The sequence below is a fragment of the Micromesistius poutassou genome, assembly GCF_964030765.1.
Source record: "Micromesistius poutassou genome assembly, chromosome: 13".
Taxonomy (NCBI): domain Eukaryota; kingdom Metazoa; phylum Chordata; class Actinopteri; order Gadiformes; family Gadidae; genus Micromesistius; species Micromesistius poutassou.
In genome coordinates, this window is record NC_140283.1 from 15,594,838 (window position 1) to 15,611,415 (window position 16,578).

Genomic DNA, 16,578 nt, shown 5'->3' on the forward strand with positions numbered 1-16,578 from the left:
GACAACTGATTCCTCCATTCATTCATTCATTCATTCATTCAAAAAGGGTTTTGCATTTGTTACATTGTGCACTCATTCATTGACGTGCAGTCTTGATATCTTAGTTTGATAGTTTATATCTCTTCGCAACGGTCCACTACTTGGTCTTGCCCATCGCTCTTACCTTCTACGACATTGTTCCATTTGGAGATGTCATCTGAACTTTTTATAATTAATATTTGCCATTGTGCAGCGGGAATCCAGTTTTACATAGTGTGTACATCAGAGCAATTAAAGCTTCCACGAATCCAGTGCATTGTCTCAAGCTTGTCTGCTGCAAGTCATGCTGTTGCTTAACTACTTACAGATGGAAAATGCATGAGTTCCTAATGAACAGCCCCAAGCAACAGGGCCCTGTTATAAGATGTTGCATAAAGGGTTGATTAGGCCTCTGCTATCCAGCCCTTCTGTTACAAGGCATGGTGGAATCTTCTACCCTATAGGCTCACTTTCAACACATAAAATCTCTTAATCCAAAAACGGCCCTTTCCCATTGTAGACATTGCCAAAAGCTGTGAGTTAAAATGTATTGTGCTTGTCCGAGTCCTAGCAAGAACTACAAAATGCAAGACTCTACATATCCAGCACTTATTGTCCATCCTATTTTCAATTCGACACATGAAAATGTCAGAAAGTTTTGGTAGAATCAGTAAAATAGTATTAAGGCCATCTTTTGCTGACGGTTAGAGTGGCCTCCTCTGACCTGTGTACGAGCAGGAGTGTGCGGGATTCAGAGGCAAGACAAGGGTTTGTTTTGATGTCCTTCAGGGGCTGTTAGCTCTCCGCATGGTTGATCATGGGATGGAGACAGGGCGTGGGCACATGAGCTTGTAAATGATCATTAGCAGAGATGGCTCCACGTAGCTTAGAGCTTTCCGATTCCTGGGCCATGCAAGTCAGCCGGATATCTTCCAATCATTATTAATCATTATTATCTTAAGAGATAGGCTCATTTGAGTCCCAGGACTCTTTTCCCATGATGCAATGTATACATGTAATACGGCACAACAAAAACCAGCAGAGAAATATGTAGGCCTACAGATACTGAGTAAAAATAAATAATGCATTTTTATTTTCTAACACAATACACAATCTGGTGCCTGGTCAGAATCGGACCAACGTATCGTAAAAAAGCATGTAATGTCTATAGTGAACTGCAGAGAGAAGCAAAACGTTTACTAGGACATTTTGTCGTCGAAGAAGAATGGGACACAGAAATAGAGCAGATAGAAAATAATGCTCTATAGGCAAATTATGAAACAACGAGTAATGATTTAATCCACACATTTATTCGATGTGATACTGCTGCCACAATTCACCGAATCATTTGAAGACACTTTTTTCAACGTAGTATTGGTTTTCTTTAATTGGTCACTGCTTTATAACAACATGCACATATTGAGCTAATTGCGGTTTAAACCTTAATGTAAACCTCATAGTGTCCCTCATGTGATGAACGAATTATAAGCGGAATAATCTCACGTCAACTAAATGTATTTGAGGACCCTTAACACTGCACGAGCAATACAATCCAGAGCAACCACATTGATTGCTCTTCTGTACGATGCGGTTCTATGGGAACGGAGCGCATTGTTTTGATAGCAAACATCCCTCGAAAGGTAGCCCAACGCTACACCTTTCCACCGCGGAGCACTGGTTCTAAGAAGGTTCGTTGTGGGCATGTATCGATCGAATATTTTAGTTGAATGTGTATGCGTGATGAGTCAGTGTTTTACCTCAATTCACCGAAACCATATACCATATTAAAGATTTAGAACAGAGCAGTGGACTTGATGCGAGCTAACAAGCTAACCAGCTCGCTATCTTGTGAGTCCTGTCTAACCGAGAACTGTAATAAGGCTTTTACGTCTGGCGTTTATTTCTTTACTTCTAGCCATACTACACGATACCGGTGGATATGTCCAGAAAATAACTTTCGAGTCGGATCTAAATGCACGCAGATCCCACTTGACAGCAGCTGTTTACAACTAAATTATGCTAATGCATCAGAGCCAGTCAGCTCATTTAATGTGCCCCATGGTTGAACACCCGGGATCATAAAGCCCCAGGGATCATAAAGCCCCAGGGATCATAAAGCCCCAGGGATCATAAAGCCCCGGGGGTATAATGACATGTATACGACTCGTAGACTGTAGAGACAGCTTGGTTACACGGATGGCTCCTGTGATGCTGAATCAGCTCGTGTTTGTCATCAGTGAGGTTTCCTCGATGGAAACAGCTTCTGCTGTCTGCTGGGTTTCTTGATTCAATGTAGTCAGCTGCATATCATGTTGGTTTATGTTAAATAATAATAATTTGAAAACAAACCTAAATAGGGATGTTTTTGTAGATACGTACATCTATCGACATCGAGTCCACGTTTCGCCTAATCTAATAATAAAGCAGACATTTTTCAATAATATCTCGTGTGTTTCATCCCTCACCATATCAATATTATGTAATAATAATATCACACAATAACAATGCAATGTGATTTTACGAATAAGAACGCTTGGACGAGGGTGCATATTGTCAAAATGTACCGATCATTTTATAGATCTAGCTGGTGTAAAATAGGCTTTTAGCCACAGGGGGGCACTGCAACACAACATGGTTAAATGTTTGTTATGCTTGACGATGCTAGAATGGATTATGCCGTTTTTTTTATTCCTATTTATTATGTTATTACGTTTAAATGAATAAGTTGTATGCAGAGATTAATGCCAGTTAATCTCTGCATAGTTTATTTGGCTACATATGACGTCTTCCTATGTATTTGAGGAGGTCAGAGATTAAATCACAATAATTTTTCTACCCTACTTTTCTGACAGAAAATGTTTTCTGCTGTGGACATCTTTTTCAGCATGAAAATCTCTTGAAAGCTTATTTTTAACACTATCTCTTTGGATTAACCAAGGAGAGTTAGGACTTTAATTTTTTGTCTAGACATATTGCACATGGCAATACATACATTCCTTCCTATCAGAGAAATCATTGACATGGCAATTTACTTGGATTTGGTTTGGTTGGATGAGGCACAGGGGTCAAGTCATTTTGAATCCAGAATCCATTCTGCTCTGTATTCTGCTGATCTGGGCAGGATCCATGCCCTGTGGCATCATTGTTGTCCCCACACTTCAACACTCTCTCTCACTCCGTCTCCCACCTGACCAACTGTCAGTCCATGTTGGCCACACTTCGCTCAGACTCTTGGCAGAAAAAGCTGAACGTGTACGCTAGTGCTATGCGCTGTGGGCTTATCTTTCCTATGCTAACCGTGATATGTTGTTATATTTTGTGTCTAGGCCTGTCCTATTGGCCGAGGTGTCATGGACGAGCAGACAGGCTCGCCTGGGGCGACGACCGACAACAGCAGCCAGAGAAATGGAGAAGAGGTGAGAGGCAGACTCACAGGATGCCAGAATGATGTTCATCACAATGCATCATGGGATTGTTTGGTGGCGAGGAATTTCGTGATTCCTCGAGAGCGAGAGTAAAATTCAAAATTTTTACATTTACATTTAGGGCATTTAGCAGACGCTTTTATCCAAAGCAACTTACAATAAGTACATTTGTTATAAGAAGTGAAACAATATATCGCTGTCGGTACAGTAAAGATGTTCATAGAACCAAGTGCAAGTACTAACAATCACCGGGCCAACCCATTCCCCGTATACAGCAATGATAGCTAGCTACTGCAGATGCTACACAATTAAGTACATGCTACACAAGATGCATATGCTACACAATTAAGTACATGCTACACAATTAAGTACAATGAATACAACATGCATTAAGTGCGTTCATTAAGTGCCAGGACGTACAACAGACAATAGTACATCAGACAAATAAAGGGACTGAATGGCTATGCAGAGTCTAGGTGATCTCTGAACAGGTGAGTTTTGAGTCTTTTGCGGAAGCTGGTGAGTAACTCTGCGGTCCTGACATTGGCAGGGAGCTCGTTCCACCACTGTGGTCCCAAAATAGAGAAGAGTTGTGATTTTGTTGATCGACCTTTGCTTGCTCTTAGCGATGGCGGTACCTGACGTCCTGCCTAGCTATAACAATAAAAATATGCCATAACTTAGGGTAATTCAAACGTGGTTCTGCCACATCCTGTATGAGAAACGCTGTGGCAGTTTCAAACACAGTAATGTGTCCCCATAATGAAAATGTAATTTGATGATAATTACTAAACAATGACCTACCTCTACACCATAAGAAGAATATCAATAACATTGCTATGCCTCTATACATCCGGAATGGAGTCATTGCGATGTGATACGATGTAGAAGACCTATATATCCCCAGGTCCTTAAAGATGCCGTCCAAGAACTATGTGGAATCGAACAGCGGGGGCTGCTTGCCATCCTAGAATTTTTTGTATTGTCAAAAACTATCTCAGTATGTTGACATGAAGACAAATAAGCCAACCGATCAGATTCATAATCAAGCTTAATTATTTGAATGATTAACTTTAATTTTAACACCCTACTGCGATTACAGGCAATTCTATCTATTTCCCGGAGCATCAATTAGATTAAGTAATTTTGCCATGTCTCTCATATACAATGTCATTTAAACACATTAATTGCATTATGGTCTGTGTATTTATTATGCGCCTGCATCAAAAGCTCAGTCGGGTGACATCAGTGTTTGGCCGGTAAACACCAGATAGCGAAACAAGAACCCCTTTGTGCAACGGCTCACTGTCCAACGCACTTTTGGACTGATCAGGTGATGTCCTTTATGATAGATCGAGGGGCGATATTGCCACAATAAAGTAATGAAGTATTAAAATATTCATATTGCGCACATGGCAAGTATGACCGCTGTAATCAGAATGTCAATGAGGTCGTATTTTATTAATCCCAGATGGCTGATGAGGGTGCCACAGCAGAATGCAGTGCCGTACCACAGTTGAGAAAGGATGAAAAAAAAAAATACAAAGAATACACAGAAATCCATCTAGAGTGCAACTATAATCTCATGTATCAAACCATGATCTATCTACGTACATACTGCAGGTATGTCTAGCTCTACTGCAGGTATGTCTAGCTCTACTGCAGGTATGCCTAGCTCTACTGCAGGTATGCCTAGCTCTACTGCAGGTATGCCTAGCTCTACTGCAGGTATGCCAAGGTAGGCCGACTGCAGGTATGCCTAGCTCTTCAGCCTAGCTCTGCTGCAGGTGTGCCCAGACAGTCTACTGCAGGTATTCCCAGGTGTGCCTACTGCAGGTAGCCCTATCTCTCCTGCCTAGCTCTACTGCCCGTATGCCCAGGTATGCCCACTGCAGATATGCCTAACGCTCCTTCCCAGCTTCCTTTTTTAAGAACGTCTGCCTCCTCCCCCTCCCTTCCCCCGATTCTCCCCACTGCAGAAGCCCCGGCGCGGCAGTTGGACCAAGGCCAAGCGGAAGAAGCCCCTGAAGGACAGCAACGCCCCCAAGGCGCCGCTCACGGGCTACGTGCGCTTCATGAACGACCGGCGGGAGCAGCTCCGGGCCGAGCGGCCCGACGTGCCCTTTCCGGAGATCACCCGCATGCTGGGGAACGAGTGGAGCAAGCTGCCCCCCGAGGACAAGCAGGTGAGGGGGGGGGAGAGGGAAGAGCGGTGGAGGGAGCAAGGGGAACGTTTGGGACTTTTTCTTTGTTTCGTTATTTCTCTTGTTTTGTTTTGCTTGCCTTTTTGTTGTTGTTGCGGTATTGTCGACGCGTGGGAATCGGGTTTGGCAGAGTTGCGTTCAGTGAGTCTGCAAATATTTGGGTCGTTTTTGTACGCTACAACGCAAGGCCTGGCATCTGGTGGACCGGCTTCCGAGAATCCAGACATCATTTGTCCGTCCCGCAGGAGGACAGATTGCTGTTTTTTTCTCTCTACAGCAATCTGTGTTGCTCGCAGTGTGTTGGCCAAATGTTTCTCTATTAATTGTCTCTTGTTTTGCTTGTTTCGCCTCGAGTACTTTGGCCTATTTTCCTTGTTACCTTGGAGGTGCTTTTTCAATTAGTCCAACCTAACGGTAATTATGTTGTTTGCTTACATTATTTTACAAGGCCGCGGTTGCATTTTGATTCAATTATTATTCTAGTAGCAATTTGCTATTAAGATCCACATTTATCCCCATTTTTACAGCACAGGTACAATCCCGATTCCTCCTATGTTATTCTTCTTTAGTCCTCGGATGGAATAATAAGTTTAAACCATATTCAACATGCGACGCGCAAACAACCTTCATGCGGCTGATAGCCCTCTAATTGATGCTCTTTCATACCTGGCTACAGGATGCAGAGACAATGAGTTTCATGTAAATCCTTTAAAATAACATCCTTTCCACACAGCACCTTGTAATCACTTTCACAGACTCACAGGATATGATGCAGGAGGCCATAATCTATATGTAAATGTATCAACGGGTGGAAACCTCTCCTGTGCAGCCAACCTAATTGGCCGCTCTGCCGGTATCTACCGTACCCTCATTCTACAACGGAGCGCTTTTTATTCCAAAGTCCACTTACTCCAGGATTTCCCCCTTAGTTCTACTTAAAGCGTGATACTGCCTGTCACATTGTCAATGACACGTATAATGGCATTGCGGACATTGACGATAGCAGCCTACTAGTACTTGGATTAGTTGTAGATGGGATTAGTTGTCGGGTGAGAACGGTATAATGAAGCACTGTTTTACAGATAAGAGCACCTTTTCATAATGACATTATCTGTTTGGATAACACGTTTTCTCTTCCAAAGTGTGACCGTTGTTGAATGTAGTCTCTCTCTCTCTCTCTCTCTCTCTCTCTCTCTCTCTCTCTCTCTCTCTCTCTCTCTCTCTCTCTCTCTCTCTCTCTCTCTCTCTCTCTCTCTCTCTCTCTCTCTCTCTCTCTCTCTCTCTCTCTCTCTCTCTCTCTCTCTCTCTCTCTCCCCCCACTCCTTATTGCAACGTACCGATACGGAGCCTTATTCAAATAAAGCATGATGCCTCTCCTCACCTTGTGCTCCTCCTTCCTTCCTCCCCCTCCTCCTCAGAGTTACCTGGAGGAGGCGGAGCGGGACAAGGAGCGCTACATGCGGGAGCTGGAGAAGTACCAGAAGACGGAGGCGTACAAGCACTTCACCCGCAAGGTGCAGGAGAAGCAGAAGGGCAAGAGGCACCGAACAGGTAGGACCTTTGATTATGTCCTCTTCCTCCTCCTCCTCCGCAGGCTGTACTCACTCTTCTGAGAACCCCGCGTTCGAGAAGAGCCGCATGTAGAGTCAAGACGTTGATCTCTGCCGAGCAGCCAGCGTTTACACGTCCACGTTAACGTGTACACCAGGGGGCGGTATAGCGTACCCAAAAACAAAGGTCCTAATTGTGAGGCTGTGCTAAGCTCTGGAAGGATCTGCGTACACAAGCTCCGTGGAGGAGTGTGATGTGGGCTTCGGGAGCACTTGGGATAAGATAAGACTTTATGATTCCCTGGAGGTAAATAAGGTGTTTAAGCAGCCGTTTACAGAACTGTAAACGGTGCAGGTCAAGGCAGAAGGTCAACAAACATAAATGGATAAGATAACAAGCTACTGGGGTCTGGAGAGTAGTAGAATAAAGTTAAATGAAAATACGGGATATCATTTACATATATATCTATGAATGGGCTGTTGCTACATTGTTGGAGCTGTGGTTACATTGATGGAATAAAATACGATTTACATTTACATTTTAAGGCTTGATACTCCAGCAGCTTCCTCTCCCCCAGGCCAACATGGCTGTATAGGTGTGTTGCACTGACCAAGAACTTGTGTTTCTCTGCCTCTCAGAGGGCGGACACCAGGTCACCAACGACAACCATCATGAGGTGAGTTATCTCCGCTCACTCCTCGAGTGACTTCATTCTTAGTGTGAGACCGGAGGCCGGAGACCCTTGGAGTTTCATTGATGGTCGCTAGCATGTCTACTACACTACCCTGCCTGCTGTGCTACTACTCCATACAACTCAATAGGGAATGTGAGGCTGACACCGTGTTGTAACGCTATGGTGAAACACAATGCTAAGAGGTCCCCGACTCTGTGGTCTTTGTCGATAGTATGTTCTTTCAAATAAGGAGGCTGCTGTCTCAGGACAGCATTCCTAGGACACTTTTATCGATTGAAATGCAGCTTTTGTCCAAATAACTAAAAGTTTCAAAGTGTATTCCACCCAATTACTACTGAAGCTGCAGCATCCTCTACTGCAGGAATATACTGTTGGTTCCGCTTCACAATTGCATTTTCTGCCGTTGCTTCCTGGCCCTTCAGTTCTGCAACCATTTTGATATCTTGGCAATCTAATTTCACACCCCCAGAATGTATTGAATGAATCAAACTCACAGTGGAAACCCTCAAGTCACCTTCGATTTTTCATAAAGTTTGAATCCCAATGCGGTACCACTCTTAGCAATGCCTTTATTTAACTTTACAGAAAAGTGCCTGTGTTAAATTGAGTGCCTCCTTATAAACCTGCAGTGCATTTGCCAGAGTCAGACTTCGTATTCATCCTCGCTCAACAAATCATTGTTTCAGCGCTGAAGTTGCTCTAATCCTCTTTGCGGCGGTGTGTTTGCTCAGGATCAAGTGTTGTAATTAAGGTTTCTGAAAATTGTTTTTTTTAACTGTGGAGGGTTACGGCGAGCGGTGGCTTGGTGTTTCTTTGTATTCCTTTGGGAACGTTGGCTCGGAAATGTTTGTTTTGAGGCCAAGTGGGAAGGAGAACACAGCCGTTTAAAAAATGTATATGGTTATGTGTTCTCTTGTGAAGAAGCAGCTATTTATTCAGCTGAATTGCACTTTGTCTAAATGCATAATTTGTATGTTTAGAAGGTATTAATGCCAGAGGGATCGGATTCAAAACATTTTTTGGCATCAATCCCTTCCTCTGCCCTCTGCTAAAAACAGGCTTCTGCGAATAGGAATATCAATGATGGCTGGTGTTGTAACTATAGTCCATCAAGTGATCATCAGGCCTTCCTCAATGAACCAAATCAACCAAACAACCATGTAGCCGGTTACACCTTCAGGTCTTGTTCCCCCCCCCACCCCTTTAAAACCCATTCTCTGTCTCTGCCCCCAGAAGGACGTGGAGGGGAAGGAGAGGTCCGTGTTTGACATCCCCATCTTCACAGAAGAGTTCCTCAACCACAGCAAAGGTAAGGGGAACCTGAACGCACGGCTAGCTGCCTTCCGGGTAGTACGGTGCATGCTGTTGGTAGGGGGCGGAATTGGCTAAACCACTGTTTCAGGTATTCTGCCAGAGTTTTAGAAGTCTTCTGACCCACTCGCTCACTTAGTCACTCACTCCCAAAAACGGTTGGTGACAAGTATCTCAGACCTTTTGTCGTGCATTTGCAGAATTGATTCACCGACCGTAATCCATTCAAGGTGTTTACATGACTACGCACATTGACTGATGATCGAGTTCTCCACGTCATATTATGCTCCAGGGAATTAATCAATTGGCTTAATCTAACCAATTAATCGCTGAATCACTTACAGTATTTACTTAACATGAGTTTATGGTTAACCGTTATTAATGATTGGCTTAACACCAAGTCATTGACCCCGTTTATTAACATGCATTGTAGAACACTGACCCAAAGTTCTGCATGTCTGTTGCACGCAAGCGCGCGCTAAAGGTCCCATGTTATACCACCAGGTGTGAGTGTGATTAGCCGTTACAAGCTGTTTTGAAAATCAGCGGGCACAAGTGGGCGTGTCCACCTAGATGTGTTGGATAGATCAGTCTACCAGCCTACCCTGTGGACTGTCTACTGTCTCAGTCTATCCAGCACACATCTAGGTGGACACGCCCACTTGTGATGTCATAAGAGGCAGATTTTCAAAGCGGCTCTCTGTAACACCCCCCCCCAGCCCGCGAGGCGGAGATGCGGGGGCTGCGGAAGACCAACATGGAGTTCGAGGAGCGCAACGCGGCGCTGCAGAAGCACGTGGAGAACATGCGCGGCGCGGTGGAGCGGCTGGAGGGCGACGTCATGCAGGAGCGCGGGCGCAACGGCCTCCTGCAGCAGCACCTGGACACCCTGCGGCAGGCGCTCGCCGCCAGCTTCTCCTCCGTCCCACTGCCCGGTGAGGGAGACTAAGGCCGGGGGCCGAAGGGTGGGGGGGTGAGGGAGACTAATGCCGGGGGCCGAAGGGTTGGGGGGGTGAGGGAGACTAATGCCGGGGGCCGAAGGGTTGGGGGGGTGAGGGAGACTAAGGCCGGGGGCCGAAGGGTTGGGGGGGTGAGGGAGACTAAGGCCGGGGGCCGAAGGGTGGGGGGGTGAGGGAGACTAAGGCCGGGGGCCGAAGGGTGGGGGGGTGAGGGAGACTAAGGCCGGGGGCCGAAGGGTGGGGGGGGTGAGGGAGACTAAGGCCGGGGGCTGAAGGGTGGGGGGGTGAGGGAGACTAAGGCCGGGGGCCGAAGGGTGGGGGGGGGTGAGGGAGACTAAGGCCGGGGGCCGAAGGGTTGGGGGGGTGAGGGAGACTAAGGCCGGGGGCCGAAGGGTGGGGGGGTGAGGGAGACTAAGGCCGGGGGCCAAAGGGTGGGGGGGGTGAGGGAGACTAAGGCCGGGGGCTGAAGGGTGGGGGGGGTGAGGGAGACTAAGGCCGGGGGCCGAAGGGTGGGGGGGGGTGAGGGAGACTAAGGCCGGGGGCCGAAGGGTTGGGGGGGTGAGGGAGACTAGTGGCACATTTCCACCGCAGGGTGCGGGTCGGTTCAGTCTGCAAAGGTGCGGCACGGGTGGCGTATCCACCGCCAAAAGTGGGCGTGACCCGGACTTAGCCGTATTGAGCCGTACCCCTCCGTTGGGGTACTGAGTCGCCTGAAAGGGTGCCGGCAGGTTTGAGCTACACGCGCCGTCCGTTGATTGGTCGACAAAATCGTCCCTTCCGTGCGACAGGGGGATAATAAACCAACACAGTACCCGCAAGGTATTTCTGGACAACGGCGAAAGCTTCGTTTATTGAAGAAAATGTTTCGCAATAGTTTGCAGTCCTTCTTGGACGTCCTACATTGTTGCTCTTTGTTCATTGTGTGCGTTCTTCTTTTTCCTTGGATTTATTAGCAGGCTACACTGTGTCGGGCTGCTATGATATCACGATGCTTACGTAGCTGCCGTGGCTATCGCCGTCCGGCTTAAACCCCGCCCTACCATAAGGGTACTGGCAGCGGTGGAAACGCGAGCTGGGCTATACCGCACCCTCACTACTGGGCTGAGGCGTGTTGGGTCCGAAGTGTATCCGCCAGTGGAAATGCACCATAAGGCCCTGTCCCAATTCTCCCTCTTCCCCTAGATTTGAGCCCCCTAGATTTTGCACATTCCCATGAAGGGGTAGGGTATCTCAATACTTAGGGGAGCAAGGGGAAGTGCCCTTAAAGCCCATGTTGCAGGTTAACCGGAAGTTTAGATTAATGGGTACATAAAGCACTCAAAATAAGTATATCATTAATAAAATGTCTCCAAAATAGCTTTAAAGTCCAGTTTTTGTCGTTTTTGGTAGTAACGGGTGTTTTCTACCGCTACTTGGCGATGACGTCACGTTGGGGAGACGTGGTGGAAGTTAGCCTCAGCCTAGTACTAGAACTAGGGCATCTGGGATGAGGAAGAGGTGGCAAGAACCACAAATTACATGTATGATGGCCCACAACCGTATAATTTCGAACCTGTCAGACGTGAGAGGGCGAATGAGGAATTGCCGAGAACTGATGGCCGTCAAAGCCAATTAAATGCATGGTCAGAGGAGAATGAGTAGAGAGTTGCTATCATTTAGCAACGCAGCAACGAGCGCTGGAGCTAGTCTATGAACAGCAGTGCATACAATAACAACACTTTTTTTTGACTCAGTGAATAGCACAGAGTGAAAGTCAATGTTTTCTTTATATCTAGTGACGGTGATTATGTTGTTAGTTCAGATACGTACCGGTACTCAGTCAGAAGATCTAGAAATAGAAGGTATGATGCTAGCTATGGGCTAAATTGCCAGTCCCACCTGTGAGATTACCCCCCAGATAATCCCTAATTAAATCTTCCCCCCGACGTTATAATCACATTTCTGATTAGTTATTCCACGTTTTGATGGTAGCCTATTAGCTCCAGTAACATCTTTGCCTAGTGTTTATTTCTAAGCTTTTACCCAGTGTGCGAAATACCCGTCAATAATCGTGGGCTCCCCATCTCCCGATTGTTGCTTAATACCGATCTACATTCCTCAATATGCAGTAGGCCTATAACATTACAATATTTCATTGATGCAAGCCAAGACAATCAGTCTATAGCCTACATGACAACACACACGCACACGCTTAACAATTTTGATAAACCGATATGCTATAGTATTCGTAAGGCAACACTGACATAGGAGGCTGCATTGCCTAAAGTTGTTTCGATGCAATTTGTTTTATAACAAGGAGAAGCAAAGATGTGCATTACAATGCAAACACGACAATAATTGGCATCAATCTGGTGCATTTAGAAGAGCAATCAACTGAATAAATGCCAGGTATATAGCCTATCAGACATGCAATCAGTGAACTTGAAAATGAGAGCCTGCAGTATGACTGATCGTGCGACATTATTTAACCATCCATCTACAGCAAATATGATCAGACAGATACATAATTGACACACACATACACAAAGCACATTTCTCTCGCTCTCGCACGCACGTACACAATCACTCTCCAACTCCAAGGCTAGGCTGCTTTACTAAGACCTCAACCAACCACAACTAACCACAACTAATGCAGTAGTGCGAAGCCGGAAAGGACACAACGCACAGTCGCACACACTCATCTTATGCACAACAATCAGTTCTATCATCAACATTCAGTCACTGCAAAGATTTTAAATAGCCTCTTACCTTAATTTAGAATGGACCCAAAGTGTGTGAGTGATACACTCTGGTTTAGCTTTCGCTTGCTATCTGTTTTTAGTATGACTTCTCAACATTACGTCCTTCTTCTGTTTGGCGCACATGGCTAATTTGCATACGCGCACAGGACTGGCTCGCTACTAATATACTACTATGCTACTAATATTTATATATAACATATTTATCTATATCCATCTATCAACGCATGTGTCTAGTTTTAATGTGATGTCTTTTGTGTATGTCCAGTCAGACTTGTTGTCTCCCTTGTTCTGTGTGGTCTTGTAGCCTACTGTAATGTATTTATCTATTTATCTGTACTGCTGAACACTCTCTTACTAGTCTCTACTCTCAAGGGTCTCAATGGGGCTCAGTCTGTCGTCTCCCCAACGTGACGTCATGCAATGCATTGTGGGGGAACTGAGAATCAATTGCAAACCGCTAAAATCGTACTTTCTTTTTCGTATTAAATTCAGTTTTGTGAAACCCAACAACATTAAATACAATGGATAACCGTTTAAATGTTTACCTAAATGATTACCAAATGCGTTTGAAAAAAAACCTGCAACACAGACTTTAAAATCTACCCTTGAACACTAGCCAGCTCAGGAGCTGACTTGCAGCTAAGGGTAGCAAAGCACGTGTTCTTGTTAAGGGGAGAGAAATTGGACTGGGCCTAAGGCCGGGGGCCAAAGGGTGGAGAGTGAGGGAAACTAAGGCTGGGGGTGAGGGGGACTGCAGGGTGAGGGAGACTGAAAGGGTGAAGGGGACTGGAGGGTTGGGGGCATGGTATGAGTGTGAGGGTGAGGAGGAGAGGACTAGGAATGGGAGGGAGGGGACTGGGGGTGAGGGGGGGAGGAGTCTGAGGGTTAGGGGGACTGGATGAGAGGGACTAGGGCTGGGGGTGAGGGGGACTGAAGGGGAGGAGAGTGAGGGTGAGGGGGCTGGGGGTGATGGGGACTGGAGGGGGGGGGGGGGGGGGTGAGGGACTGGAGGGAGGTGGACAAGGGCTAGGGGTAAAAGGGACTAAGGCTTTGGGTGAGGGTTACTAGAGGGGAGGGGGGACTAGCCCTAGTTATTTTTTACCTGCCACACTGGACCAAGAGTCCCATACCCATGTTCTGTTCTTGCCAGGCTCACACAACGCATATAAATAGTGTCAAGCTGTTGTAGCGACGTATTGTTTGATTAACATTTCAAACACTGATATCAGATGTAATGCCTTTCTGGTACAGTGCTATCCAACACAAACTCCTTAATTCCTCAAGACCTTGGCCTTTAGGATTTCCCAGGCCAGGAGGATGCTTTAACGCAACCTTGGTGCAAAACTTTTCTACTTCAGAGGCTTGCCTACCTTTTATTTCGGTAATTATGCTGTTTCAGAGAGATGTGGGAGCCGGATACAAGGATGTAATAAAACCTACCGCTGTGAGCCTTGTTGTCATGGTGATCCTGGCGCTCTCACAGACTAATAGGCCGATTTCTTTTGCTTACGGCACCAATTTGAGGCCAAAACTCGAGGCACTTTTAGGCAGCACTCTAAACCCAGGCTGTGAATGCAGGTCTCATCAGTGTGAGTACATTAAAGTACCCGCTGCATGGGTTTTGACGTACCACCCATTTTCTGTTTCGGGGGCCATTTAACGTCTCTTTATATCAAAAAAGCTTTTCTTTAATATCCAATACCGTGGATAAAGGTTGATCGCTTTTTTGATGTGTTGATATGCCAAACGACTTTAATAGCCTTTTATGTTGTTAACAGTATCTGAGTTTTGGTATTCCATCCAACACCACTAATATGTTGAGTTACATGCTACATTTTCAGTAGAGCCAGTCTCTGTCCAAAGTAATTCCCTCGTTGTGTATATTTGTCGATATGGATGAATAACCTTGAATCCTCTTCCGACCCTTTGATGTCGTCCTTCGCTTACGGCAAGCTTTTCTTTGCTAATGGATAGCTTTGGTTTTGCTAACGGCTAACTTTGGGGTTGCTAACGGCTAACTTTGGGGTTGCTAACGGCTAACTTTGGGTTTGCTAACGGCTAACTTTGAGTTTGCTAACGGCTAACTTTGAGTTTGCTAACGGCTAACTTTGGGTTTTCTAATGGCTAGCTTTGAGTTTGCTAACGGCTAACTTTGGGTTTGCTAACGGCTAGCTTTGGGGTTGCTAACGGCTAACTTTGGGGTTGCTAACGGCATACTTTGGGGATGCTAACGGCTAACTTTGAGTTTGCTAACGGCTAGCTTTGGGGTTGCTAACGGCTAGCTTTGGGGTTGCTAACGGCTAACTTTGGGGTTGCTAACGGCTAACTTTGGGGTTGCTAACGGCTAGCTTTGAGTTTGCTATTGGCTAGCTTTGGGTTTGCTAACGGCTAGCTTTGGGTTATTCGGACAGCTAGGCTATGTTTGCAGTTTGGCTAGTTTTGCTAATGGCTAGTCTTGTGCTTGCTAACGGCTAGCGTGCGTTTGCCCTCCCCAGGCAGTGGAGAGACCCCCACCCTGGACTCGGTGGACTCCTACATGAAGAAGCTCCACAGCATCGTGGTCAGCAACCCCCAGGAGCACGAGGGCCTCATCAACACGGTCCGAGACGTGGTCAACCGCCTGGACAGGTAAAGACCTCTTCTACACGCCAGTGGGGTCGTAGGGGTCGGGGCCCCCACACAGGGGCTAGCAGCAACTAACTGGTGTGATGCGATGTGGATTCGTCCACTGGGACCTTTATTCTACCGGTAGATGCTGGTGGCTGGTTCAAACGATGTGTAAAAAGGGGAAGCGTATTATATATTGGACTTCTAAAGTCTGAGAGCCACTGCCTGTGATCTGGAATGGAGAGAGCTGTGTGTGCTAGATGTAACTTTGAGGTTAACACAGGTCAAACCTGAAGTAAAACAACCCTTGAAATATGACACACACATTTCATCACAACTTTTTAAGTCGCGTTCCATTATTTTTGCTTTGTTCAAACTTTATTTATTTCCCTAATTTAGTCATTGAGCCAATTCACAGATGATTCAGATACATGTCTTAAAAGAGCAGGTAGGGGTAGGGCATCTTGGGTACATTGCCTAAAGGTTAGCAGCGGATATTGGAGATTGAACCAACAACCTACAGGCTGGAATTCAAACACCCTAAGCCAGCCTCTGCACTCTCCTTTTAGCAGTTTGGCTTCTACTGTGACAAATGTGTCAGAGCATGACCAGTGAAGTAACACATTGTTTTCTGTGACACCTAGATAATTGGACCATTTCACAGACGTGGAGGTACTTTTGGGGACCAGGAGTAAAGCTGGTGTTTCGTCATTCTCATCCTTTTCTTCAGACATAGTTGTTGTGATGTATTTATTTCATGCCTATTACATTTAAGGTTTGTTGTTTTTATACGATTGAAATTTCCAAACTTGTAAGGGGATTACACTGTTATTTTTACTTTGGAGGTTTTGCTTCTGTCATGTTGTCTTAAGTGTTTCAATGTGTTCACTGCAATATTTAGTCATTTTATCATATTATATGTTGTGTGCTATGTAAGAACATTTCTCAGTGGTTTTGTATTTCGTCATATAAGGAAAACAACATTTTGTCTAGCTATTGTCATGGCCTTTACAAAAATTAACTCGTGCCAGGTCTTTTTTTTTCTTATTTGTGGAGGAAAAGAGAAGT

The 16,578-nt window shown here is 45.7% G+C and overlaps 1 protein-coding gene across 5 annotated transcripts; it reads left to right on the top strand.

Annotated features, from left to right (window-relative positions):
- Positions 1-1,623: 1,623 nt before the first annotated feature.
- On the top strand, positions 1,624-16,578 carry hmg20a (high mobility group 20A; the record flags this gene model as incomplete). 5 transcript variants are annotated; one of them, XM_084476855.1, is made up of 9 exons in its annotated part: positions 1,624-1,706; positions 3,345-3,434; positions 5,423-5,629; positions 7,066-7,198; positions 7,837-7,874; positions 9,126-9,201; positions 9,923-10,138; positions 15,399-15,531; positions 16,155-16,578. In XM_084476855.1, the coding sequence occupies exons 2-9, from the start codon at positions 3,369-3,371 to the stop codon at positions 16,156-16,158; spliced, it is 873 nt and encodes a 290-aa protein (XP_084332981.1). In that variant the 5' UTR covers positions 1,624-1,706; positions 3,345-3,368. The 5 variants fall into 5 exon arrangements, with proteins under 5 accessions (XP_084332981.1, XP_084332983.1, XP_084332982.1 ...); XM_084476857.1 differs by having other exon boundaries at positions 9,129-9,201; XM_084476856.1 differs by lacking the exon at positions 16,155-16,578 and having other exon boundaries at positions 15,399-15,535.